At 42.6% G+C, this 27,965-nt stretch overlaps 1 protein-coding gene across 1 annotated transcript in view; it reads left to right on the top strand.

Annotated features, from left to right (window-relative positions):
* The window catches only part of epha8 (eph receptor A8), a 102,614-nt gene that overhangs the window by 53,357 nt on the left and 21,292 nt on the right, over window positions 1-27,965 (top strand). Inside the window, exons 3-5 of the mRNA XM_045691677.1 lie at window positions 9,426-9,623; window positions 12,442-12,591; window positions 13,335-13,650. Coding sequence (XP_045547633.1) covers window positions 9,426-9,623; window positions 12,442-12,591; window positions 13,335-13,650 — 664 coding nt within the window. The remainder of the gene's footprint in view (window positions 1-9,425; window positions 9,624-12,441; window positions 12,592-13,334; window positions 13,651-27,965) is intronic.

Here is a 27,965-nt window from a genome sequence, read left to right as displayed (position 1 = left end):
ACACTTCCGCAGAGAGGAGAAGGGAATGGTTGATGTTCAGTATGGTAGGCTACATACCCGTAGAAAGAGGACAGAAAAAGATAACCTCAGAATGGAGATATCAGGTGCATGGAAAAGACTGGGCGTAATATCTAGATTGACAGGAGAAAGGTCTTAAAATACATTTTATCAGGACTGACGATGGGACATATGACAAACTGTAATAGACTGCTGATTAGCCCTGTGTGTGTGTGTGTGTGTGTGTGTGTGTGTGTGTGTGTGTGTGTGTGTGTGTGTGTGTGTGTGTGTGTGTGTGTGTGTGTGTGTGTGTGTGTGTGTGTGTGTGTGTGTGTGAGTGTGCGTGTGCGTGACAGATTGAGAGGCCTTTTATTAGCGCCCCTAGCTCTCCCCCCTGTCTGCGGCTCATTTATATGACATCATGAGGTATCACGCCTCCCCGTCAGGGGGCCTCCTTCTATCCAATTTAGTCAGGCTGCACTGAGGACGCCCGTGGGCAGCCCCAGGAGCCGCAGAGAGCTGCAAAACTCTCTCTCACACACACACACCACACACACATACACACACAGATGTCAGGAGCCATCAGGCAGAGCAGGAAGACTTTATTATCTTGCTGTCCACTCCTTATCGGTCATGACAGGTTCATCCACCGGCCGCCCCATGATGCGATCGATACCACTGACAGGACTGTGTGTGTGTGTGTGTGTGTGTGTGTGTGTGTGTGTGTGTGTGTGTGTGTGTGTGTGTGTGTGTGTGTGTGTGTGTGTGTGTGTGTGTGTGTGTGTGTGTGTGTGTGTGTGTGGGTGTGGGTGTGGGTGTTTGTTTGTGAAGAGCGGGGGTGATGAACTCGCAAAGCAAAAACGATGATTTGCCCAAGTGTCAAAAACCCACGAACCCCCACAGTCATTATCATCACACACATGCTATTTGTATCTTTCTCATACAGACAGACAGACAGACAGACAGACAGACAGACAGACAGACAGACAGACAGACAGACACGATTTGAGGCACACACACCACACACACACACACACACACACACACACACACACACACACACACACACACACACACACACACACACACACACACACACACACACACACACACACACACAGAGAGAGAAAGCCCCCAACGGTCTGAAGCAGGTGCAGTTGTTACCTGAAACAGTGTGTGATTGATGGGACAGTACAGATGGATCCTGCCAAAACACAGGTCTGACACACGCGCGTGCGCGCACACACACACGCGCACACACACACACACACATTCGGACTAGCCGAGAGAGAGAGAGAGAGAGAGAGCGAGAGCGAACGAAGGGGATAGAGACCTGAGAGAGAGGGAACATGGCAGAAAAATGGAACACAAGAGAGAAGCGTGACCTTTCATTATAGAAAACGTATAGCTTCCTGAATATTGTCAATACCAGTGTACAGTACAAACAGTGTTTTCAATCAATCATCAGGCCTGTTTTATAGACCATATAGAGCAAGTTTCTCTGAAATGGGCTTGGATCGTGAGAGCTTTAAGGCTGAGATTAGGTTATCTATATCTAAAGAATAGACACACACAGACACAGACACAGACACAGACACACACACACACACACACACACACACACACACACACACACACACACACACACACACACACACACACACACACACACACACACACACACACACACACACACACACACAGACACACACACACACACACACACACACACACACACACAGACACAGACACACACAGACAGACACACACACACACAAAGAAACTGGATATCAGAGTCACACCATTACACCTTCTACCGCATTGATATTAGACCTGTGCAATTAATGTTATCGCTGTCACCATGCCCACACAGAGATTAGTTTATCCATATCTATAGAATAGAGAATGCCAAGAGTGTGCAAAGCTGTCATCAAGGCAAAGAGTGGCCACTTTGAAGAATCTAAAATCTAAAATATATTTTAATTTGTTCAACACTTTTTTTGTTACTACATGATTGGGAAACAAAAGACAGAGGGAGGGACAACTACGTACATGTTATTTCATAGTTTTGATGTCTTCACTATTATTCTACAATGTGGAAAATAGTCAAATTAAGAAAAACCCTTGAACGAGCACTGTAGGTGTGTCCACATTTTTTGACTGGTACTGTATGCCTCATCACAATTCTGTCTCGGAGATCTACGCACAGTTCCTTGGACTTCATGGTATAGTTTCTGCTCTGACATGCACTGTCCACTGTGGGACCTTATATAGACAGGTCTGTTTCTTAATAAATCAGTTTGAACAATTGAATTGGTCACATGTGGACTCCAATGAAGTTGTAGTGACATCTCAAGGATGATCAAAGGAAATTGGATCCACCTGAACTCAATTTGGAGTGTCGTAGCAAAGGGGGTGTGAATTCTTATGTATATTAGATATTTCATTTTCAATACATTTCACTTTGTCATTATGGGGTACTGTGTTTAGATGGGTGAAATAAAAACGATTTAATCCATTTTGAATTCAGAATGTAACAAAAAATTGTGGAATAAGTCAAAGGGTATGAATACTTTCTGAAGGCACTCTATCTGCCACTTCTTCTTTCTCGCTCCCTCCCTCTGTCTTTTTTTCCCAATCCCCCTTTCCTTCTCTCTCTGTCTGACACTCTCTCTTTCATCATCTCTCCATCTTTCTCTCCCTTTCTCACTTTCTCTCTCCCCCTCCCTCTATTATTTTCCTTTCCTCTCTCCCTTTCCCGCTCATTCTCTCTTTCATTCTTTCTCTCACCATTTCTCTCGCTGTCAGTCTGTCTCTCTCTGTCTTTCTATCCCTCTCTCTTTAACTGACTTAAAGGGTTATTCCATGCCACACACTAATCTGAAATTAAATCTCTCTAAGAGCAGAGAGTATTTTTCTCTGTGGTTTCTATCCTCTGTGATGGAACCTATGTGTTTCTGCAGACTCAAATAAAATACATTTTTTTTGCCACATGCTTCATAAACAACAGGTGCAGACTAACTGTGAAATGCTTACTTACGGGCCCTCCCAACAATGCAGAGAGAAAGAAAATGGAGAAATAATAGAAAAGTAAAACACGTAATAATAAATACACAATGAGTAACGATAACTTGGCTATATACACGGGGTACCAGTACCGAGTCGACGTGCAGTGGTACGAGGTAATTGAAGTAGATATGTACAGTACATATAACTAGGAAAAACAAATAGTAGCAGCAGCGTATGTGACGACTCAAAAAAGGCTGTGGAAGCTTTGATGACACTGAGCAGGATTCTGACTGTTAGGGCTGGTCTTTGGGTGACAAGTGTACTAAACGTGACTCTACTTCTGACTCATCCGCTACGAGGGGATTGGGAATGGATGTTATACAGACATCTTGAAAGTGTGCCATATTCACTCTCCTTCTGACGGTGTATGTACAGTGACTTTAGAAAGTACTCACGCCCCTTGACTCTTTCCACATTTTGTTGTGTTACAGCCTGAATTTAAAATCGATTAAACTTAGATTTTTTGGTCACTGGCCTACATACAATACCCCATAATGTCAAAGTGGAATTCTGTTGTTCAACATTTTTACAAATTAATTTTAAATGAAAAGCTGAAATGTCTGGAGTCAGTAAGTATTCAACCCCTTTGTTATGGCAAGCCGACATAAGTTCAGGAGTAAAACAATTGTTAACAAGTCACATAATAAGTTGTATGGAGTCTCTGTGTGCAATGATAGTGTTTAACATGATTTTGAATGACTATCTCATCTTATACAATAATCTGTAAGGTCCCTCGGTCGGGCAGTGAATTTCAAACACAAATCCAACCACAAAGACCGGAGGTTTTCTAATGCCTCACAAAGAAGAGCACCTATAGGTAGAACAAAAAAAAACAGACATTGAAAATCCCTTTAAGCATGGTGACGTTATTAATTACACTTTCGATGGTGTATCAATACACTCAATAACTACAAATATACAGGCGTCCTTCATAACTCAGTTGCCGGAGAGGATGGAAACCGCTCAGGGATTTCACCATGAGGCCAATGGTGACTTTAAAACACTTACAGAGTTTAATGTCTGTGATAGGAGAAAACTGAGGAAGGATCAACAACAATGTAGTTACTCCACAATACTAACCTAATTGACAGAGTGAAAAGAAGGAAGCCTGTGGAGAATACAAGTATTCCAAAACATGCATCCTTGCAACAAGCAACTAAAGTAATGCTTTTTGTCCTGAATACAAAGTGTTATGTTTGGAGCAAATCCAAGTATCACTCTCTAAGCACGCTCTCTAAGCACAGGCAAAATCCCTGAGGAAAACCTGGTTTATTCTGCTTTCCTCCAAACATTGGGAGATCAATTCACCTTTCAGCAGGACAATAACCTAAAACACAAGGCCAAATCTACACTGGAGTTGTTTACCAAGAAGACGGTGAACATTCCTGAGTAGCCGAGTTACAGTTTTGACTTAAGTCTACTTGAAAATCTATGGCAAGACCTGAAAATAGTTGTCTAGCAATGATTAAGAACCAATTTGACAGAGCTTTTCTTTTTTTATAAAGGGCAAATGTTGCACAATTCAGGAGTGGATGTGAATACTTACGTAAATGAGATATTTCTGTATTTCTATTTCAATAAATTAGCAAACATTTCTAAAAACATGTTTTGAGGCTGTAGGTCAAGAGGTATGAATACTTTCTGAATGCACTGGTAGGTGCTCATTGTCCTTCTGACAATCTGTAGTTATTCACTCTCACACTCTATTCACTTCCTGTAATCCTTTTCTCTCACTATGTGTAGGTACTCACTCGCTCTCACTGTGTAGGTGATCAGTCTCTTTAGACTGGGTCCTCACTCTTTCTGACAATCTGTGTAGGTATTTTCTCTCTCCCTCTTTCTCTTTCTATTTCTCTCTCTTTCTCGCTCACTCTCCTTGGTGCACACTATACTGTGTATCTATACCAGTACTGCTGTTCTGTCAGGCAGATGGACAGATATAGTGTTTCTCAGTATTAGATCTCATCACAGTGCCTTTGTGTTGCGTTTGTTACCGCTCATCTCCTCCTCTCAGTCACTTAGACAGCACAAGCCTAGCTCTTTGTGCTTAAAGGGATTCTTTCACTTAAATGGAAATGCTAAATTACTTGGAATAAAACGAAGGCATGAAAGAATACAATCCAAGGCAGAAAAAGAAGAAGGATGAATCAGAGATATTATGATTATAGATCAGAAGTGTAATAATTCCTTCAAAATATCGCCTGTGGTTCTATGTGGTTACAAATGTACTGTATGTCTGTGGTTCTATGTGGTTATACATGTACTGTATGTCTGTGGTTCTATGTGGTTATACATGTACTGTATGTCTGGTTCTATGTGGTTATACATGTACTGTATGTCTGTGGTTCTATGTGGTTATACATGTACTGTATGTCTGTGGTTCTATGTGGTTATACATGTACTGTATGTCTGTGGTTCTATGTGGTTATTCATGTACTGTATGTCTGGTTCTATGTGGTTATACATGTACTGTATGTCTGTGGTTCTATGTGGTTATACATGTACTGTATGTCTGTGGTTCTATGTGGTTATACATGTACTGTATGTCTGTGGTTCTATGTGGTTATACATGTACTGTATGTCTGTGGTTCTATGTGGTTATACATGTACTGTATGTCTGTGGTTCTATGTGGTTATACATGTACTGTATGTCTGGTTCTATGTGGTTATACATGTACTGTATGTCTGGTTCTATGTGGTTATACATGTACTGTATGTCTGTGGTTCTATGTGGTTATACATGTACTGTATGTCTGTGGTTCTATGTGGTTATACATGTACTGTATGTCTGTGGTTCTATGTGGTTATACATGTACTGTATGTCTGTGGTTCTATGTGGTTATACATGTACTGTATGTCTGGTTCTATGTGGTTATACATGTACTGTATGTCTGGTTCTATGTGGTTATACATGTACTGTATGTCTGGTTCTATGTGGTTATACATGTACTGTATGTCTGTGGTTCTATGTGGTTATACATGTACTGTATGTCTGTGGTTCTATGTGGTTATACATGTACTGTATGTCTGTGGTTCTATGTGGTTATACATGTACTGTATGTCTGTGTCTCTGGTGCACCATGCTTAATCTTTATTGAAACACAAGCACATGTTGATGTTGTTGTGTAATATAGATACAATGTTAGTGTCAACAAAAGTAATTTAGTGAGCTGACAGTGTGTATCTGTGTGTGCGTGTGCGTGTGCGTGTGCGTGTGCGTGTGCGTGTGCGCGTGCGTGTGCGTGTGCGTGTGTGTGTGTGTGTGTGTGTGTGTGTGTGTGTGTGTGTGTGTGCGTGTGTGCGTGTGAAAGAGAGAGAGGGAATGGGACAAGTGTATTGTCTGTGGATGCCACATCTGATGTATCCTGATGGGAAATTGTCTGGGTTGGCAGGCAGGAAATGTTCTCTCTCTCTCAAAAACACAGCACCACTCGTCTCTGTGGCCATGTATATATGTTTTGTCGTGGCGATAGTCATCTCATCTCCCTGTTACTTAGGCAAACAAACAGTCCATGGAACACTCAGTGGAGCTGACAGCAGCCAGTCTCTTTAACCCTTTATCCTACTGTCACAACATATAGCCTTCTCATTTATCCCGTACGGCTCATAATCTATTCACATCACTGTCTCTTTAACCCTTTATCCTACTGTCACAACATATAGCCTTCTCATTTATCCCGTACGGCTCATAATCTATTCACATCACTGTCTCTTTAACCCTTTATCCTACTGTCACAACATATAGCCTTCTCATTTATCCCGTACGGCTCATAATCTATTCACATCACTGTCTCTTTAACCCTTTATCCTACTGTCACAACATATAGCCTTCTCATTTATCCCGTACGGCTCATAATCTATTCACATCACTGGTTCTCAAAGTGTCACAAACGTGCCAAGGAACCGCCCCAGGTGTGTCTGATTCATTATGTGAAAACACCCTTCTGCTCGAAGTTCTCTCCCGCAGAAATATGCATTTCCCAAGTAAAGAAGAGTGTGAAAGAAGATGCTAATGGGAAGGAGGGATAATGAGAGAGATAGAGAGGTCCTAGATCGGCTAATTAGAGCAGGGCTTCATGAGTTCAAGGACGATTTTAATTTAGCAGATAAGATGAGGGGAGGAGGGTGTGAAAGGGGTGAGACGGGTGAGACTTCCAAGATCTTAATTACTGCATTGATTTCTCTGTGGTGCTGCCTCGGGGGAGGAGGGGTGAGGAGGGAGGTGGTGGGTCTCTTTGGGAAGCCCAGTCTTCTTAGCTGGAGCCAAGTTCATTTGACTCCGGCCAAAAGCTCTGCCCAGGTCAACTCTTTCCCTTTCAATTACTCAGACACTCACATAATGCATTCAGCTCAGGAGGAACCCGCTAAGCCCCAGGGATGGACACACACGCATGCACACTCTCGCTCTCTTTCTCTCTCTCTTCTCACTCTCTCTCTCCCTCTCTCTTTTATTCTCTAGACTCTCTAGATTCTCAAACTGTTACATGAAAATAATAATTTTTGCTAACCGTTGAGGAATTCTATCAAATAGGACAAAAACCACCTCCCAACCTCATTGTCAATTACCCTGTTTGACCTGGGTTCTACATCTAGATCTCTTGAACGTTTTGAAGTAGGAACAGGCCTACATTTGAATGCGGACTTGGAATAGTACTTTGTCTGTAGCACTGTGTGTGTCCGTGGTTGTGTCTGTGTTTAGTAGCAGCAGTTTGGGGCAGTCCCGCTCCTCATGTGCTGAAATAGCAGTGGGCTGGATTTGAACCCATGCTGCAGTGGTATATATGTTATCTGGAGGCAACCTTAAAGGCCCACTGCAGTCAAAAACATGATTTGCCAAGGTTTTATATTTATTTCCTCATTATGAGGTTAGAATAATGCTGTGAAATTGCGAAAATTATGATAATACCTTTTTAGTATAGGAGCTGTGTGAAAAGACTGCCTGAAATTTCAGCATGTTTTGGTGGAATGGAGTTTTGGCCTGCCTGGTGACATAACCAGGAAATAAATTAGATAATAAACCAATAAGAATGAGTTCCAAATCTCTCTGCCAATGACAGCTAATTTTCAGTTTTCCCCTCCCCACTTAGACCACTCCCAGACAGCCCTAGCAAAATTCTTGCTTGAGAAATTGCTCTTTGCTAAGAACCTATTTTTGTTTATTTTTTACAATTTTAATTGAAAACAATCACAGTAAGGTACTTCATTGATACCCAGAAATGATTTTATATTGAGAAAAAACAGCTGCATTGGACCTTTATGCTTGACTCACAGTCAGTCCACTATTCCTGGTCACAGCTGGATAGAGGCAGGCACGAGCGCACGAATACCAGGGGTTATGAGTTAATTGGCAGCAGAAAGCCTGTACACCCCTATCTAGGTGTCATTACAGTAATCTACAGGTGTGTGGATGAAATCCTCTCTGTCATGACTTGTAGCTACTGCTTGTGTTCCCTCTAGACAGCTAGGCTAATCATAACACATTTATCTTTTTATTTGTATTTAACTAGGTAAGTCAATTAAGAACTAATTCTTATTCACAATGACGGCCTACCCCAGCCAAATCCGGACAGCGCTGGGCCAATTGTGCAGCGCCCTATGGGACTCCCAATCACGGGCGGATGTGATTCCGCCTGGATTCGAATCAGGGACTGTAGTGTCGCCTCTTGCGCTGAGATGCAGTGCCTTAGACCGCTGCGCCACCCGGGAGCCATAACAGTAATTCCATATAACGCATACATTATACTAAGAGAAAGCATTGATGCATTGAGTCGCTAGAGCGCAATGAGCCAAGTAAAGCCCCCTCGGCCAAACCCTCCCCTAACCCGGATGACGCTGGGCCAATTATACAGTGGAACATCCTGCTTTTAGAGAGTGAATGTTGTTGTGTATCAAACACAGAGTGACATACCGCGCGTTACGGAAATAGTCACTTAGAGCTGATATGCAATTGATATGCCCGTTGTATAGATGTCTGACTCCATATTACAACACAAACAACACTGTCACAGACACAATGTGTTTCTGACTGATGCTATTACTGGGAGCTGTGGATGTAAGCATAACCATGCTGTTACTGTAGCAGATCTGCCTGACTTACATGGCTGTTCATCCTATGATGCTACTCAGCCTGCACTGTTTTATACAAGTTTTCTGGAACAAGTCATGAATATATTTTGTTTCAGAGAAAACAAATTTCAATCTAAATATATTTTAGTAACTACTTACACAGAAAATGGAGTGTGGGTATTCTCTACACTTGATTGAACAGGACTGTTTCCCTCTCCCTTCTTGTCTAACTTTTTCTCTTAACCCCTCACCCCTCTCTCTCCCTCCTGCATCTTCCTCTCCTCTTCCTGCAGTGGGATTCCATCAATGAGATGGATGAGTATTTCAGCCCCATCCACACGTACCAGGTGTGTAACGTGATGAGTCCCAGTCAGAACAACTGGCTGAGGACAGGCTGGATCGCTCGTGATGGAGCCAGGAGGATCTACATTGAGGTCAAGTTCACCCTCCGGGACTGTAACAGCATGCCTGGAGTACTGGGAACCTGCAAGGTACGAGATGGAGGGGGGAAAGAGTAAGACAGATGGAGAGGGGGAAAAGATTTAGACAAGGATTCACCAACTTCCCCCATTTATTTATTTTTATTGTTGGACATTAAGAATGTAAAAACACCAGCAAATCAGCTCCAAGTGGTTTTAATGTTGGAAAGACTGTATGTTCCAAAGTATTCCCTCACATAACAGAGAGATCTACACAAAGTATACAAAACATTAAGAACACCGGCTCTTTCCATGACATAGACTGTCCAGGTGAATCCCTTATTGATGTCACCTGTTAAATCCACTTCCATCAGTGCAGATCAGTAGTTCCAAAACTTTTTATAGTCCTTCAAACATTTAACCTCCAGCTGCGTACTCCCTCTAGCACCAGGGTCAGCTCAATCTCAAATGTAGTTTTTTGCCATCATTGTAAGCCTGCCACACACACTATACGATACATTTATTAAACATAAGAATGAGTGTGAGTTTTTGTCACAACCCGGCTCGTGGGAAGTGACTAAGAGCTCTCATAGGACTAGGGCACAAATAATAATATAATAATAATAATCAATAATTTTGCTCTTTATTTAGCCATCTTACATATAAAACCTTATTTGCTCATCAAAAATGGTGAATAACTCACCACAGGTCAATGAGAAGGGTGTGCTTGAAAGGATGCACATAACTCTGCAATGCTGAGTTGTATTGGAGAGAGTCTTCGTCTTAAATCATTTTCCACACACAGTCTTTCCCTGTATATAGTTGTTATGCTAGTGAGGGCCAAGAATCCACTCTCACATAGGTATGTGGTTGCAAAGGGCATCAGTGTCTTAACAGCGCGATTTGCCAAGGCAAGAAACTATGAGCGCAGCGCTATCCAGAAATCTAGCAGTGGATTCTGATTAAATTCAATTTTCACAGAACCGCTTGTTGCAATTTCGATGAGGCTCTCTTGTTCAGATATCGGTAAGTGGACTGGAGGCAGGGCAGGAAAGGGATAACGAATCCAGTTGTTTGTGTCGTCCGCTTCGGGAAAGTACCTGCATAATTGCGCACCCAGATCACTCAGGTGATTCACTATATCACTTTTGACATTGTCCGTAAGCTTGAGTTCATTTGCACACAAAAAATCATACAATGATGGAAAGATCTGTGTGTTGTCCTTGTTAATGCAGACAGAGAAGAGATCCAACTTCTTAATCATAGCCTCAATTTTGTCCCACACATTGAATATAGTTGCGGAGAGTCCCTGTAATCATAGATTCAGATCATTCAGGCGAGAAAAAACATCACCCACTGGTTTCCAGTGGTTTGCAGAAGAGGATGTCTTGCTTAAATGACATCCCATAAACGTAACGGACATATACCAGGAGCAGTGCCAGGTCTGCCACGTCTGTTGACTCATCCAGCTGTAAAGCAAAGAATTCACTGGCTTGTATGCGAAGCAGTGATTGTTTCAAAACATCTCCTGCCATGTCACTGATGCATCGTGAAACAGTGTTGTTTGATGAAGAAATTGCCTGTATAGTTTCTTTGGCCTTTTCCCCCAGCATTGTCCCAGCCATATCTGTGGCAGCAGGAAGAATTAAGTCCTCCACAATAGCATGGGGCTTGCCTGTCCTAGCCACTCGGTAGCTCACCATATAAGATGCTTCTAGCCCCTTCTTATTTACGGTATCTGTTACTTTTATACATATCTTACTACTCGAAAGTCGTCTTTATTCTTGCTCAAAAAACTTCTGTGGCTTATTTTTCAAATTGTCATGTTTCGTTTCTAAAGAGTGAAGTTTTCCCGCAAGAGAGTAACGGTAATGTGATTGGATGTTAATTATTTGACTAGGCTACCTGTATTTGCCATTGTGTTGTTATTTCGCTGAACACTAGATGGTTTAATTTTATTGTTGGCAGTGAAATGAGGGGACTCAGGCGAGAAAAAAACCTCACCCAAGTGTTAAGCCCTGTTGGAAAATATAAATGTACTGTTGAAATTGTGAAGAAAAATGACATTGCGCGTACCCCTGGTTTGGGAATACCTGGTGTAGATGAAAGGGAGGAGGTCAAAGAAGGATTTTAACACTTGAGACAACTGAGACATGGATTGTGTATGTGTGCTGTTAATAAGAGTGTAAATGGGCAAGACAAAATATTTAATTGCTTTTGAACGGGATATGGTAGTAGGTGCCAGGCTCACCGGTTTGAGTGTGTCAAGAACTGCAACGTTGCTGGGGTTTTTATGAGCAACAGTTTCCCGTGTCTCTACAAATTCCTGTGCAGTCAACAAATTATTTGTAATTATAAACTGGGTGGACTGAATGCTGATTGTCTGAAAGCCGTGGTATTTCAGACCGTATTCCACAGGTATGAAAAAACAAATGTTCTAATTACGCTGGTAACCAGTTTATAATAGCAATAAGGCACCTTGGGGGTTTGTGGTGTATGGCCAATATACCACAAGGGCTGTATCCAGGCACTCCATGTTGCATTGTGCATATGAACATCCCTTAGCCGTGATATATTGGCCATATACCACACTCCCTCAGGCCTTGTTGCTTAATTATGTTCTGGATTCCTGACCATCCACTCAAGAAAAAATTCGGCCCGAGGCTGAATCTAAGTGATGTTCTCTGATTTAGACTTTGACACCTAAAATGCAACTTGTTGACTTGGTCATTTCTATATGTCTCATCAAAGAAGAGAAACAAATGTATTTTAAATAACCTTACTTCCAGGAGTGCAGTCCTTTATTTCCTCATCATTGACAATTTGATGTCTCTTCTCCCAGTAAACCTGTAAACAACTGTGTGCATGTGTTCTGTTATCTGATGAACAGGAGACATTTAACCTGTACTACTATGAGTCAGACCGAGCGGTGGGCACGGCCATAAAAGAGACCCAGTTCACCAAGATCGACACCATCGCTGCTGATGAGAGCTTCACTGGAGTGGACCTGGGAGTCAGGAGACTCAAACTCAACACTGAGGTTCGCTCACTTATTAGAAACCAAAGTGCAGGCCTCCTGAGTGGCGGAGCGGTATAAGGCACTACATCGCATTGCTTGATGTGTCAATACAGACCCGGGTTTGATCCCGGTCTGTGTCACAACCGGCCGTGACCGGGAGTCCCATAGGGCGGCGCACAATTGGCCCAGCGTCATCCGGGTTAGGGGAGGGTTTGGCCGAGGGGGCTTTACTTGGCTCATTGCGCTCTAGTGACTCCTTGTGGCTGGCCGGGTGCCTGCAGGCCGACTATGGTCGTCAGTTGGACGGTGTTTCCTCCGACACATTGGTGCAGCTGGCTTCCGGGTTAAGTGGGAGGTGTTAAGAAGCCTGGTTTGGCAGGTCATGTTTCGGAGGACGCATGACTCGTCCTTCGCGTCTCCTGAGCCCATTGGGAAGTTGCAGCAATGTGACAAGATTGTTATTGAATATCACAAAAAAGGGGGTAAAATACCAACAAGCAAAAAAAGATTTGAAAAAAAGAAACCAAAGTGCAAAATTATGTTGGTTGATATAGACTTTGAAAACTACTTGTTTTGAGTGAGCAGTGTTGATTTCTACGTCTTAGCCAGCATGGTGCTAAAGTGAGTGGAGCTCTCCATGGTGCTGAAAGTAGTTCTCTTCACCTGATCTCATGCCTTTCACAGTGCCACATTTTTCTTTGCTCCCACTTTTACATTTTGTTTTATGAATCATTGAGAGGTAATGTCCTCTCCTTCTCCTCCAGGTTCGAGGTGTGGGCCCCCTCACTAGACGAGGCTTCTACCTGGCCTTCCAGGACATCGGGGCGTGCATCGCCCTGACCTCTGTGAGGGTGTACTACAAGCGCTGCTCGGGCGTGGGCCGCAACCTGGCCGTGTTCACTGACGTGGTGACGGGCGCTGACTCCTCCTCCCTGGTGGAGGTCAGGGGTCAGTGTGTGGACCATGCCGAGGAGAGAGACACACCCAAGATGTACTGCAGCGCCGAGGGGGAGTGGCTGGTGCCCATCGGGAGGTGTGTCTGCAGTGCAGGGTTTGAGGAGCACAGGGAGTCCTGTATCGGTGAGTCACACACTGGGTCACTGATGTTGTGTTAGACTACCTTGTTTTACATTATGTTACTGTACTGCAGTACTTTATCTATACTTTGCCCTACCTGTGCTCAATCTGTGCATTTGTGGTCAATTTTCAGCTTTGGATGTTTTCTGTGTTTTTGTGTGGTTGAGTTGATGGATGGTTTGGTTGAATAGCTCAAGTCCTGACTACTTTTAAGATGATAAGCTATGGTGAGTCATGGAAAATACCTCGTCTTTTTTCTTTTCTTGACTCTCTTTAATTTTTATGTTGTTTATTTTCTCTGATGGACTGACCTCATTTAGGGACCAGTGTATATTTTAGGTGACCAGGGTTACGGTAATTAAAAACTATTATTCACTTCCCCTGGATAATTAAACATTAAAAGCATTCCATCGGCTAAATGTGCCAAACGAGGCGAATGAGATACGGAACACTGGTTCACCTGTCTTGTTTCTCTCACACACACACACACACACACACACACACACACACACACACACACACACACACACACACACACACACACACACACACACACACACACACACACACACACACACACACACACACACATCTTCTCTCATCTACATACCTGTTTACGCCCTGAAGGAAACACACTCTCTTGGGGAGCAAGGCATTGACGGCTCTTGGCACACACACAAACACACACAGAGAGATGAAGGGAACTTATGTGTATGTGTTTGTGTGTGTTGCGGCGGGTAGACACTCACGCTTTCCATAATTAGTTGGCGGCTCCCATTAGCACTTAGATCAATATGTATGCAGAAAAGCAGTCAGCTAGAAAATGTTTTAGTTTATGTTTTAGATGCTTGTCTCGTGAATCTCTCCATTTGTGTATAGTCAAGACATAAACATATAGCATTACAGTAGTGCCTAGTCCTTGTGGTAGCTGCAGTAGCTGTAGTAGTGGGCTGACGTGTGTGTGTGTGTGTGTGTGTGTGTGTGTGTGTGTGTGTGTGTGTGTGTGTGTGTGTGTGTGTGTGTGTGTGTGTGTGTGTGTGTGTGTGTGTGTGTGTGTGTGTGTGTGTGTGTGCGTGCGCACATGCGCGTGTGCTGCTGTGCGTGTGTGCCTCATTTGTGTGTGCAGAGGACTCTTCTCTCTGTGACCTAACTGGGTCACTGTGCTAATTCACCTCTCTCCAGTCACGCACATCCCAGGACACGAGACGAGACCAGCCAGGTCGCTCGAGATCCAAGACGATATTCAACGTCCTTTCAGGTCCCAGGACGTCAGGAGATACCTTCAAAACCAGCCGCAAGGGGAAACATTGAGCGCTATTACCATCAAGTAGGGTTGCGGTTTGCTAGGGCGCTGTGGACGGAGATGGCAGATCATTTTTGCAGCCTTCATTTTAACCCTGTTCCAAACCTTAACCCTTACCTTAATCATTCGAATTAACTTAACTGTCAAAATGTGATGTTTATCCCTCCCATGGACAAATGTCGGATATTGTAGTCAGACACGGAGCATGCTGACAGCCCTGAGAGAGAGAGAGAGAGAGAGAAGAGAGAGAGAGAGAGAGAGAGAGAGAGAGAGAGAGAGAGAGAGAGAGAGAGGTACAAAACAAAGCTCCTCAAGGACAATCTAGAGAACCTATTTGCTGACTGCTACAAAGAGGGGATCATAAGCAACTTGATTTTCCCCACAGACCATCCCTAGCATGGCACAGTGCTATAAGAGCACACTACCCCTATGTCAAGAGAGAGGGTGTTGGCCCAGGATGGAAACTCAGAATACTAGACATTGAGGAAATTGAAACAATCTCTGTCAACGTGTACAAGTCTGGGACGGTAATGGTGCAGGGCATCCTCATGCAGTTCCAGCAAGACTTTTACGGGATCAAATAGAGCTCTCTCTCTGTGACGACTCCCCCAACCTGAGTTAGTCTGATCACACCTCTACAAACTGTCCTGCAGATGAGGATAGTCACCCCCCCAGCACTGAACACACTCAGGTCCCACAACTTCCCTGCTACTCCATCATTGAGAGGGATAAATTCACAGAGCTGGAGAGAGACATGGTGGAGCACAGAGAGCTAGTCCACACAATCCAGACAGAACAAACCCGCAAAACAGACCAGTACACCCCCCCCCAACAAGACCCGGAGGACAGAAGGTGAAGATGGATGGCTGTCTGACAACCCCAACACAATCACTGAGGACACACAAAAGCCAGAGATTGTGCTCCTCATTGACTCAAATGGCAAATACATTCAAGAGGATAAACTTTTTCCCAAACACAAAGTGGCTAAACTCTGGTGCGCAAACACTAGGCATACCCTGGAGCTGTTGTCAGAGGACAGACCAGGCCAGACTACACCCCGCCCAGACCAGCGATTCACCCTCCCAGACCTGCAAGGCCCCCTCCTGAAGGACCTGCACTGAGAGAACCCACGCCAAGAGGATCTACACCCAGACCACAGCATCACCAGCCACACCCCAACCAGCTAAGACCACCTCAAGCAAACCCTGGCCACACCCTATATAGGCCCCCCCATATCAGACCTATGCCCCTTCTACCCACCCCATGCACTCCACCCCTGCGTCAAGGACCTCAACATGACAGCAGGACATATGCCCAGGCCGTGAGCAGAGAAACAGGCCCAACCCCCATTATTACACCCGCCCAAGCCCCATCCTGCGACCTAAGAGGTATGCATCAGATGCTCAACATGCTCTGCTCACAGCTACTGTGATGGTCCGTACCTAAACCACACAAAAACAACACTAGACACTATGGAACTCAAAGCTTTTACTATCTCATCCTGGAATATACAAGGTCTGAGGTCATCTGCCTTTGGCCTAAAGAGCAGGAACCCAGACTTCATCAAAGAAATTGGAAATACAGACATTGTCATCCTACAAGAAACATGGTATAAAGGAGACGAACCCACAGGTTGCCCTCCAGGTTACAGAGAGCTGGTATTCCCATCCACCAAACTACCAGGTGTGAAACAGGGAAGAGACTCAGGGGATATGCTCATTTGGTATAGAGCAGACCTAACCCACTCTATTAAATTAGTCAAAACAGGAACATTTTACATCTGGCTAAAAATTAATAAGGAAATGATCTCAACAGAGAAAAATGTACCAATAGAATCACCATACTTTAACGATGACAGCTTCTCCATTCTAGAGGGGGAGATCAACAATTTCCAGGCCCACATGTACTACTCTGTGGCGACCAAAATACCAGAAATAGACAAGAACCTGACACCCTCAGCCCACAGGTGAACAAACACCTACCCGGAGGTGACAGCATTCCCTCCCCCATATGCCCCCCAGACACAACTACGACAACATAACCAACAAAAACGGGTCACAACTCCTGCAGTTCTGTCGGTCGCTGGGTATGTACATAGTCAATGGTAGGCTTTGAGGGGACTCCTTTGGTAGGTACACCTATAGCTCATCTCTTGGTAGTAGTACTGTAGACTACTTTATCGCTGACCTCAACCCAGAGTCTCTTAGAGAGTTCACAGTCAGTCTACTGACACCCCTATCAGATCACAGCAAAATCACAGTCAACTTGAACAGAGCTATACTCAATCATGAGGCATCAAAGCCAAAGGAACTGAATAATATTAAGAAACGCTATAGATGGAGAGAAAGTAGTCTGGAAATGTACCAAACAACAATTAGGCAACAACAAATTCAATCCCTTCTAGACAATTTCCTGGACAAAAAGTTTCACTGTAATAGTGACGGTGTAAATTTAGCAGTAGAAAACCTAAACAGTATATTTGACCTCTCAGCTTCTCTATCAAATCAAAAAAATTCAAGCAGACAACCTAAGAAAATTTCCAAAAATGACAAATGGCTTGATGAAGAATACTAAACCTGAGAAAGAAATTGAGAAACCTATCCAACCAAAAACGTGGAGACCCAGAAAACTTGAGCCTATGCCTTCACTATGGTGAATCACTACAACAATACAGAAATAAACTACGGAAAAAGAAGGAACAGCACGTCAGAAATCAGCTCAATGTAATTGAAGAAACCATAGAATCCATCCACTTCTGGGAAAATTGGAAAACTAAACAAACACTAACACGAAGAGTTATCTATCCAAAACCACTTCTCCAATCTTTTTGGCTCGATAACAAAGTACAAACAGCAAAAACATACACAGTACCAGTCAAATGTTTTGACAAACCTACTCATTCAAGGGTTTTTCTTTATTTTACTATTTTCTACATTGTAGAATAATAGTGAAGACATCAAAACCATGAAATAACACATGGAATCATGTTGTATGCAAATTAATGGTATGCAAATATTTGAGATTCTTTAAAGTAGCCACCCTTTGCCTTGATGACAGCTTTGCACACTCTTGGCATTCTCTCAACCAGCTTCATGAGGTAGTCACCTGGAATGCATTTCAAATAACAGGTGGGTCTTGTTAAAAGTTCATTTGTGGAATTTCTTTCCTTCTTAAGCCAATCAGTTGTGTTGTGACAAGGTAGGCGTGGTACACAGAAGATAGCCCTATTTGGTAAAATACCATGTCCATATTATGGCAAGAACAGCTCAAATAAGGAAAGAGAAACAACAGTCCATTACTTTAAGACATGAAGGTCAGTCAATACGGACCATTTCAAGGACTTTGAAAGCTTCTTCAAGTGCAGTCGCAAAAACCATCAAGCGCTATGATGAAACTGGCTCTCATGAGGACCGCCACAGGAAAGGAAGACCTAGAGTTACCTCTGCTGCAGAGGATAAGTTCATTAGAGTTACCAGCCTCAGAAATTGCAGCCCATTTAAATGCTTCACAGAGTTCAAGTAACAGACACATCTCAACATCAACTGTTCAAAGGAGACTGCATGAATCAGGCCTTCATGGTCAAATTGCTGCAAAGAAGCCACCACTAAAGGACACCAATAAGAAGAAGAGTCATGCCTTGGCCAAGAAACACGAGCAATGGACATTAGACTGGTGGAAATCTGTCCTTTGGTCTGATGAGTCCAAATTTGAGATTTTTGGTTCCAACCGCTGTGTCTTTGTGAGATGCAGAGTAGGTGAACGGATGATCTCTGCATGTGTGGTTCCCACCGTGAAGCATGGAGGAGGAGGAGGTGTGATGGTTTGGGGGTGCTTTGCTGGTGACACTGTCTGTGATTTATTTATAAATCAAGGCACACTTAACCAGCATGGCTACCACAGCATTCTGCAGTGATACACCATTCCATCTGGTTTGCACTTAGTGGGACTATCATTTGTTTTTCAACAGGACAATGACCCAACACACCTTCATGCTGTGTAAGTGCTATTTGACCAAGAAGGAGTGTGATGGAGTGCTGCTTCAGATGACCTGGCCTCCACAATCACCCGACCTCAACCCAATTGAGATGGTTTGGGATGAGTTGGACTGCAGAGTGAAGGAAAAGCAACCAATAAGTGCTCAGCATATGTGGGAACTCCGTCAAGACTGTTGGAAAATAACTCCAGGTGAAGCTGGTTGAGAGAGAGTGTGCAAAGCTGTCATCAAGACAAATGGTGATTACTTTGAAGAATCTCTAATATAAAATATATTTTGATTTGTTTAACACTTTTTTGGTTGCTACATGATTCCATATGTGTTATTTCATCGTTTTGATGTCTTCACTATTATTATTATATAATGTAGAAAATAGTCAAAATGAAGAAAAACCCTTGAATGATTATGTGTGTCCAAACTTTTGACTGGTACTGTACATGATCAAAAACAAATCTTAGAATCAATTATTAAAGACTACCAGAATCCACTGGATTATCCAATTACATTGAATGAACTACAGGACAAAATACAAACACACTCCAACCTGAAAAGACCTGTGGGATTGGTGGTATCCTAAATGAAGTGATAAAATATACAGACCACAAATTCCAATTGGCTATACTTAAATTAACATCATCCTCAGCTCTGGCATATTCCCCAATATTTTTAACTAAGGACTGATTACCACAATCCACAAAAGTGGAGACAAATTTGACCCCAGTAACTACCGGGAGATATGCGTCAACATCAACCTTGGGAAAATCCTCTGCATTACCATTAACAGCAGACTCGTACATTTCCTCAGCGAGAACAATGTACTGAGCAAATGTCAAATTGGCTTTTTACCAAATTACCATAGCAATATATGTTACTCCCTCTGGTTCCTTCCCCAGGTGGCATTGTTTCTGCTTTTGTTTCATGTCTGTGCGTTGTTCGTGGTTCTTGTTCTGTATTATGTTCCATTTATTTTATTAAAACACTCACTCCCTGAACTTGCTTCCCGACTCTCAGCGCACATCGTTACAGCGGTTAATATTGGCAGAAAACACACATTTCATTCCACAGGGCCATGGAGTGAGACAGGGATGCAGCTTAAGCCCCACCCTCTTCAACATATGTATAAATTAATTGGTGAGGGCACTAGAACAGTCTGCAGCACCCGGCCTCATCCTACTAGAATCTCAAGTCAAATGTCTACTGTTTGCTGATGATCTGGTGCTTCTGTCCCCAACCAAGGAGGGCCTACAGCAGCACCTAGATCTTCTGCACAGATTCTGTCAGACCTGGGCCCAGACATTAAATCTCAGTAAGACAAAAATAATGGTGTTCCAAAAAAGGTCCAGTTGCTATCAGTTTTAGAACCCATTGCCCTTTATGGTTGTGAAGTCTGCGGTCCGCTCACCAACCAAGAATTCACAAAATGCGACAAACACCAAATTGAGACTCTGCATGCAGAATTCTGCAAAAATATCCTCCGTGTAAAACGTAAAACACAAAATAATGCATGCAGAGCAGAATTAAGCAGATACCTGCCAGTTATCAAAATCCAGAAAAGAGATGTTAAATTCTACAACCACCTAAAAGGAAGTGATTCCCCAACCTTCCATAACAAAGCCATCACCTACAGAGAGATGAACCTGGAGAAGAGTCCCCTAAGCAAGCTAGTCATGGGGCTCTGTTCACAAACAGACCCCACAGAGCCCCGGGACAGGAAAACAATTAGACCCAACTATAAGGGCACAAGGCGAGACCCAGATGCAGACGGTTAGCGTCCAAGATGTTTATTAACAATCCAAAAGGGGTAGGCAAGAGAATGGTCGTGGACAGGCAAAAGGTCAAAACCAGTTCAGTGTTCCAGAGGTACAGAATGGCAGGCAGGCTCGAGGTCAGGGCAGGTAGAATGGTCAGGCAGGCGGGAATGGAGTCCAAAAAAACAGGCAAAGGTCAAAACCGGGAGGACTAGTAAAAGAGAATAGAAAAGCAGGAGCACGGGAAAACCACGCTGGTTGACTTGAACATACAAGACGAACTGGCACAGAGAGACAGGAAACACAGGGATAAATACACTGGGGAAAATAAGCAACGCCTGGAGGGGGTGGAGACAATCACAAGGACAGGTGAAACAGATCAGGGCGTGACACCCAACCAAATAATGAGAAAACAAAAATATTATTTTCTTGACACATTGGAAACAATTTTACAGAAAAACAGAGCAAACTAGAATTATATTTGGCCATAAACAGAGAGTACACAGTGGCAGAATTAAGGAAAGCTTTGACTATGTACAGACTCAGTGAGCATAGCCTTGCTTGAGAAAGGCCGTCGAAGGCAAACCTGGCTCTCAAGAGAAGACAGGCTATGTGCACACTGCCCACAAAATGAGGTGGAAACAGAGCTGCACTTCCTAACCTCCTGCCAAATGTATGACCATATTAGAGACACACATTCCCTCAGATTAGACAGACCCACAAAGAATTCCAAAACAAACCCAATTTTGATAAACTCACATATCTTTTGGGTGAAATACCACAGTGTGACATCACAGCAGCAAGATTGGTGACCTCTTGCCACAAGAAAAGGGCAACCAGTGAAGAACAAACACCATTGTAAATACAACCTATATTTATGTTTCTTTATTTTCCCTTTGGTACTTTAACCATTTGCACATCATTAAAACAATGTATATATACATAATATGACATTTGAAATGTCTTTATTCTTTTGGAACTGTTGTGAGTGTAATGTTAACTGTACATTTTTTCTTGTTTATTTCACTTTTGTTTATTATCTATTTCACTTGCTTTGGCAATGTTAACATATGTTTCCAATAAAGGCCTTAAATGTAATTGAATTTAATTTACAGAGACAAAGACAGAGACAGAGACAGAGAGAGAGATGGGTTAAGTGGTTAAGCAGTGTGTGTGCACAATAAAAAAGTATTAACTGTGTGTATGTTTTTATGCACCATGTATGTGTGTGTGCATGTGTGTGTGCATGCGTGTGAGCAGGAGATCTTCTACGTGAAGGATTGTGTGATGCCACTTTAAAAGTGTCAGGGAGGAAATAGAAGAGGGTGAAGAGAAAGATAGAAGGAGAAGAAAGAAGAGAATGGAAGAGGAGAGAAGAGACGGATCCCTCACTTTGATATAGAAGGCTGGTCGACAGCTCCCTTGTCACGCTAAAAGTGACATTCAAATAGAGCATGTCACTGCGGTGTGTGTGTGTGTGTGTGTGTGTGTGTGTGTGTGTGTGTGTGTGTGTGTGTGTGTGTGTGTGTGTGTGTGTGTCAAGCTCGCCCCAGGGCTTTTGACTGCTAGGGGAGAATGAAGTAAAGTGGTTCAATCCCATACAGAGAGATAGAGAGAGATAGAGAGAGAGCGACTGAGGACACACTGATACGGGACACACACACTTAGCCTGATTACATTCACTCAAGTCAACCAGCCTATCTGACCTTGTTACAGAGGGTGGGGGGAGACACACAGACACAAACAGAGCGACAGAGAGACAGAGACAGCGAGAAAGTGAAACAGACAGAGAGTTAGAGGGAGGGAGAGAGAGAGAGACACTGAGACAGACAAAAAAGTGGAGGGAGAGAGAACGAGATAATGAGAGAGCAAGGGAAAGAAAGGGGCAGAGTGAGAGATCCTTATCCTCCCACCGGCCCACCTCAGTGGTTTAGCTCACTGCAATAGTAAACACATTGTGAGCGTGTTTTTGTTTGTCCCAGACAGGCATGGCATTAGATCTATGAATCTATGAAAGAGATCAAGTACACACATCCCTGATTTCCATGCTGGACAGAAAACATGGTGAAAAAATACTTGATGTGTGCAACAATGATATGATCTTCTATTTCACAGACAAACATATTTTCACATATTTTAAGTGAATCTAATTGGTGAGGTCTTATTTTAGTGGATCACCATCTGTTTAAATTTCCTGTGTTGTGGAATTTCATCTAGTTTCCTTTTTTCTAAGGATACCAGTTTCCCTGAGGGTTAGTACTGTAGTTAGGGAAACTTTATTTAATGAGGAAACAGAACACAGGGACATACTGTACAATTGACCCTTCGCTGAATGAAATATTTAGCATATAGAATAACAATCCTGGCTAGACTTGCCTGGCCAAAGAATTAAACTATTGATTATGGAGAACAATTGCCTATTCAGATAATGAGCTAAATGCTTAAAATGTTACAGACTGCATCCCCCTTCAATGTGAGTTTAAAATAACTGCCAAATAAGGGCAATGCAACATTGATTTAGGGCCAGTTTCTCAGACACAGATTAAGCCTAGTGTTGGACTAAAAAGCAAGCTCAATAGCAAATCTCCATTGAAAGTGCTTTTTAGTCCATGACTAGGCTTAATCTGTATCTGGGAAACCGGCCCTTGAAGTTTAAGTGTCTGAATTTTCTTATACATTTTTTATATTTTTTCTATAAAATATATACAGTCCCAGTCAAAAGTTTGGACACACCTAATCACTTACTTTTTCTTTATTTTTACTATTTTCTACATTGTAGAATAATAGTGAAGATATCAAAACTATGAAATAACACATATGGAATCATGTAGTAACCAAAAAAGTGTTAACAGGATCGGTGTCCCGACGTCGGGACAGTTGAGCTAATGTAGGCTAATGTGATTAGCATGAGGTTGTAAGAAACAAATACAAATCCCAGGACATAGACATATCTGATATGGGCAGAAAGCTTAAATTCTTGTTAATATAACTGCACTGTTCAATTTACAGTAGCTATTACACAAAAAAATTGCATTCTATTGTTTGAGGAGATTGCACAATTATGAACTTGAAAATGTATGAATAAACCAATTAGGCACATTTGGCCAGTCTTGATATAAGCTTTTAAATAGATACGCAATAGTTCATTGGATCAGTCTAAAATTTGCACACAAACTTTGCACATACACTACAAAGTCTAAATTACGCCTGGGCTAGATGAATTCATTATGGCCTTTCTCTTGCATTTCAAAGATGATGGTACAATTATTTATTTTTTTAAACACATTTTTTTTCTTTCTTCTTTGTCTTTTTACCAGATCTAATGTGTTATATTGTCCTACATTAATTTCACATTTCCACAAACTTCAAAGTGTTTCCGTTCAAATGGTATCAAGAATATGCATATCCTTGCTTCAGGTCCTGAGCTCACGGCAGTTCGATTTGGGTATGTCATTTTAGGCGAAAACTGAAAAAAAGTGGCAGATCTTTAAGAGGTTTTAAACAAATCAAAATATACACAACCATAAAGCCACCCTTTGCCTTGATAATGTCTTTGCACACTCTTGGCATTCTCTCAACCAGCTTCATGAGGAATGCTTTTCCAAAAGTCTTGAAGGAGTTCGCACATATACTGAACACTTGTTGGCTGCTTTTCATTCACTCTGCAGTCCAACTCATCCCAAACCATCTCAATTGGTTTGAGGTTGGATGATTGTGGAGGCCAGGTCATCTGAAGCAGCACTCCACTAATCTCCTTCTTGGTCAAATAGCCCTTACAAATAGCCCATCATGACTGACCTTCACACCATCACACCTCCTCCATGCTTCACGGTGGGAACCACACATGCAGAGATCATCCATTCACCTACTCTGCATCTCACAAAGACACGGCGGTTGGAACCAAATATCTCAAATTTGGACTCATCAGACCAAAGGACAGATTTCCATTGGTCTAATGTCCATTTCTCGTGTTTCTTGGCCCAAGCAAGACTCTTCTTCTTATTGGTGTCCTTTAGTAGAGTTTTTTATTCAGCAATTTGACCATGAAGGCCTGATTCATGCAGTCTCCTCTGAACAGTTGATGTTGAGATGTGTCTGTTACTTGAACTCTGTGAAGCATTTATTTAGTCTGCAATCTGAGGTGCAGTTAACTCTAATGAACTTATCCTCTGCAGCAGAAGTAACTCTGGATCTTCCTTTCCTGTGGCGGTCCTCATGTGAGCCAGTTTCATCATAGCACTTGATGGTTTTTGCGACTGCACCTGAAGAAACTTTCAAAGTTCTTAAAATTTTCCAGATTGACTGACCTTCATGTCTTAAAGTAATGATGGACTGTTGTTTCTCTTTGCTTGTTTGAGCTGTTCTTGCCATAATATGGACTTGGTCTTTTATCAAATAGGGCTATCTTCTGTGTACCACCCCTACCCTGTCACAATACAACTGATTTGCTCAAATGCATTAAGAAGGAAAGAAATTCCACAAATGAACTTTTAACAAGGCACACCTGTTAATTGAAACACATTCCAGGTGACTACCTTATGAAGCTGGTTGAGAGAAGGCCAAGAGTGTGCAAAGCTGTCATCAAGGCAAAGGGTGGCTACTTTAAAGAATCTCAAATATAAAAAAATATATTTTGATTTATTTAACACTTTTGGGTTTCTACATGATTCCATATCTGTTATTTCATAGTTTTGATGTCTTCACTATTACGCTACAATGTAGAAAATAGTAAAAATAAAGAAAACCTCAAGAATGAGAAGGTGTGTCCAAACTTTTGACTGGGACTCTATATACAGTTCATTCAGAAAGTATTCTAACCCCTAGACTTTTTCCACATTTTGTTACGTTACATTACAGCCTTACTCTAAAATGGACACACAATAAGCCATAATGGCAAAGCAAAAACAGGTTTCTTTACATTTTGTAAAAAAATAAATATATATAGTATATCACATTTACGTAAGTATTCAGACCCTTTACTCAGTACTTTGTTGAAGCACCTTTGGCAGTGATTACAGCCTCGAGTCTTCTTGGGTATGACCTGTATTTGCGGAGTTTCTCCCATTTTCTCTGCAGATCCTCTCAAACTCTGTCAGGTTGGATGGGGAGCATCGCTGCACAGCTATTTTCAGGTCCCTCCAGAGATGTTTGATCGGGATCAAGTCCAGGCTCTGGCTGGGCCACTCAAGGACATTCAGAGTCTTGCCCCGAAGCCATTCAGAGTCGTTGCCCTGTTGGAAGGTGAACCTTCACCCCAGTCCTGAAAGCTCTGGAGCAGGTTTTCATCAATGATCTCTCTGTACTTTGCTTTGTTCATCATTCCCTCGATCCTGACTAGTTTCCCAGTCCCTGCCGCTGAAAGACATCACCACAGCATGATGCTGCCACCACCATGCTTCACCGTAGGGATGGTGCCAGGTTTCCTCCAGGCGTGACGCTTGGTATTCAGGCCAAAGAGCTCAATCTTGGTTTCATCATATCAGAGAATCTTGTTTCTCATGGTCTGAAAGTCCTTTAGGTGCCCTTTGGCATATTCCAAGCAGGCTATCATGTGCCTTTTACTGAGGAGTGACTTCCGTCTGGCTCTCCCATCTCCACAGAGGAACTCTGGAGCTCTGTCAGAGTTACCATCGGGTTCTTGGTCATCTCCTTGACTAAGGCCCTTCTCCCCTGATTGCTTAGTCTAGGAAGAGTCTTGGTGGTGCCAAACTTCTTCCATTTAAGAATGATAGAGGCCAGTGTGTTCTTGGGGACCTTCTATGCTGCAGAAATGTTTTGGTACGCTTTCCCACATCTCTGTCTTGACACAATCCTGTCTCAGAGATCTACGGACATTTACTACAACCTCATGTTTTACTTTTTGCTCTGACATGCACCGTCTTCCTTATATAGACAGGTGTCTGCCTTTCCAAATCATGTTCAATCAATTGAATTTACCACAGCTGGACTCCAATCAAGTTGTAGAAGCATCTCAAGGATGATCAACGTTAACAGGATGCACCTGATCTCAATTTCCAGTCTCATAGCAAAGGGTCTGAATACTTATGTAAATAAGGTATTTCAGTTTTTTAGGTTTAATACATTTGCAAAAAATTCTGAAAACCTGTTTTCAATTTGTCATTATGTGATATTGAGTGTAGATTGATGAGGATTTTTTAAAATCCATTTTATAATAATACTGTAACATAACAAAATGTGGGAAAAGTCAAGGGGTCTGTATACTTTCCGAATGCACTGTATGACTTTTTTTTGGTAATGCTTTATTTGGTTACCCTTTCCAAGGGACCTAAAAATATAATAGTGAAATATTTCGTTTTTCATATTTACATAAATTGTCAGGCAATCCCGAAAGTTCCTCTCAGACTGAACTGCATTTTCAGTCCTCTCTCTCTCTCTCTGTGTGTGTGTGTGTGTGTGTGTGTGTGTGTGTGTGTGTGTGTGTGTGTGTGTGTGTGTGTGTGTGTGTGTGTGTGTGTGTGTGTCACAGCGGCTGGCAGCTCTTGTAATTTGTCACTTTCCCTCTTAAGCAGACAACAATTATTGGCTCCTTCAGACACTGAGGGATTGTGGGATTGTTTGGGGCCTCTTTGACTCTCCTGTCAGCACAATCTCATCCCTGTCACTCACAGAGAGCGAGAGAGAGAGAGAGAGAGAGAGAGAGAGAGAGAGAGAGAGGGGAAGAGAGAGAGAGAGAGACAGAGAGAGAGAGAGAGACAGAGAGAGAGAGAGAAAGAGAGAGGTTGAAGAGAGAGAGAGAGAGAGAGAGAGAGAGAGAGAGAGAGAGGGGGAAGAGAGAGAGAGACAGAGAGAGAGAGAGAGAGACAGGGTAAAGCAGCCAGAACGCTCAAGATCCAAAATGAAATGCAACGTCTGTCCAGCTACCCAGGACGTTGGGAGATTACTTTAAAAACCAGCCACTAGGGGCAACGGTGAGCGCTAAACCACGAGCTCCGGCTCCGAGGGTCTCTTGTTTTTTTTATTTTTACCCTATCCCAAACCTTAACCATTTTGGAATTAGTTCCTAAACTTAACAGTCAAGTTTTTTCTGTTGTAACCGTAACCCTATCTCAAACTAAACTGTTGAAACTTCTAAATTTGACATTTTGGAGAAACGTAGACAAACGTTGGAATCTGAAGTCAAATTAGTAAAACCGTGAGATATTGTAGGGTAGAGACGGAAAAAGAGAGGGAGAGAGCGAGGGTGTGGTGGAAAGCAAAGGGAAAGAGAAAGGAGAGAAAGAGGGAGACAGTATGACACTTGGCCACATATTGT

Source organism: Salmo salar, chromosome ssa12 (genome assembly GCF_905237065.1).
Source record: "Salmo salar chromosome ssa12, Ssal_v3.1, whole genome shotgun sequence".
Taxonomy (NCBI): domain Eukaryota; kingdom Metazoa; phylum Chordata; class Actinopteri; order Salmoniformes; family Salmonidae; genus Salmo; species Salmo salar.
The sequence above is the reverse complement of the archived record's forward strand: the minus strand, read 5'-3'. Positions and strand labels throughout refer to the sequence as shown.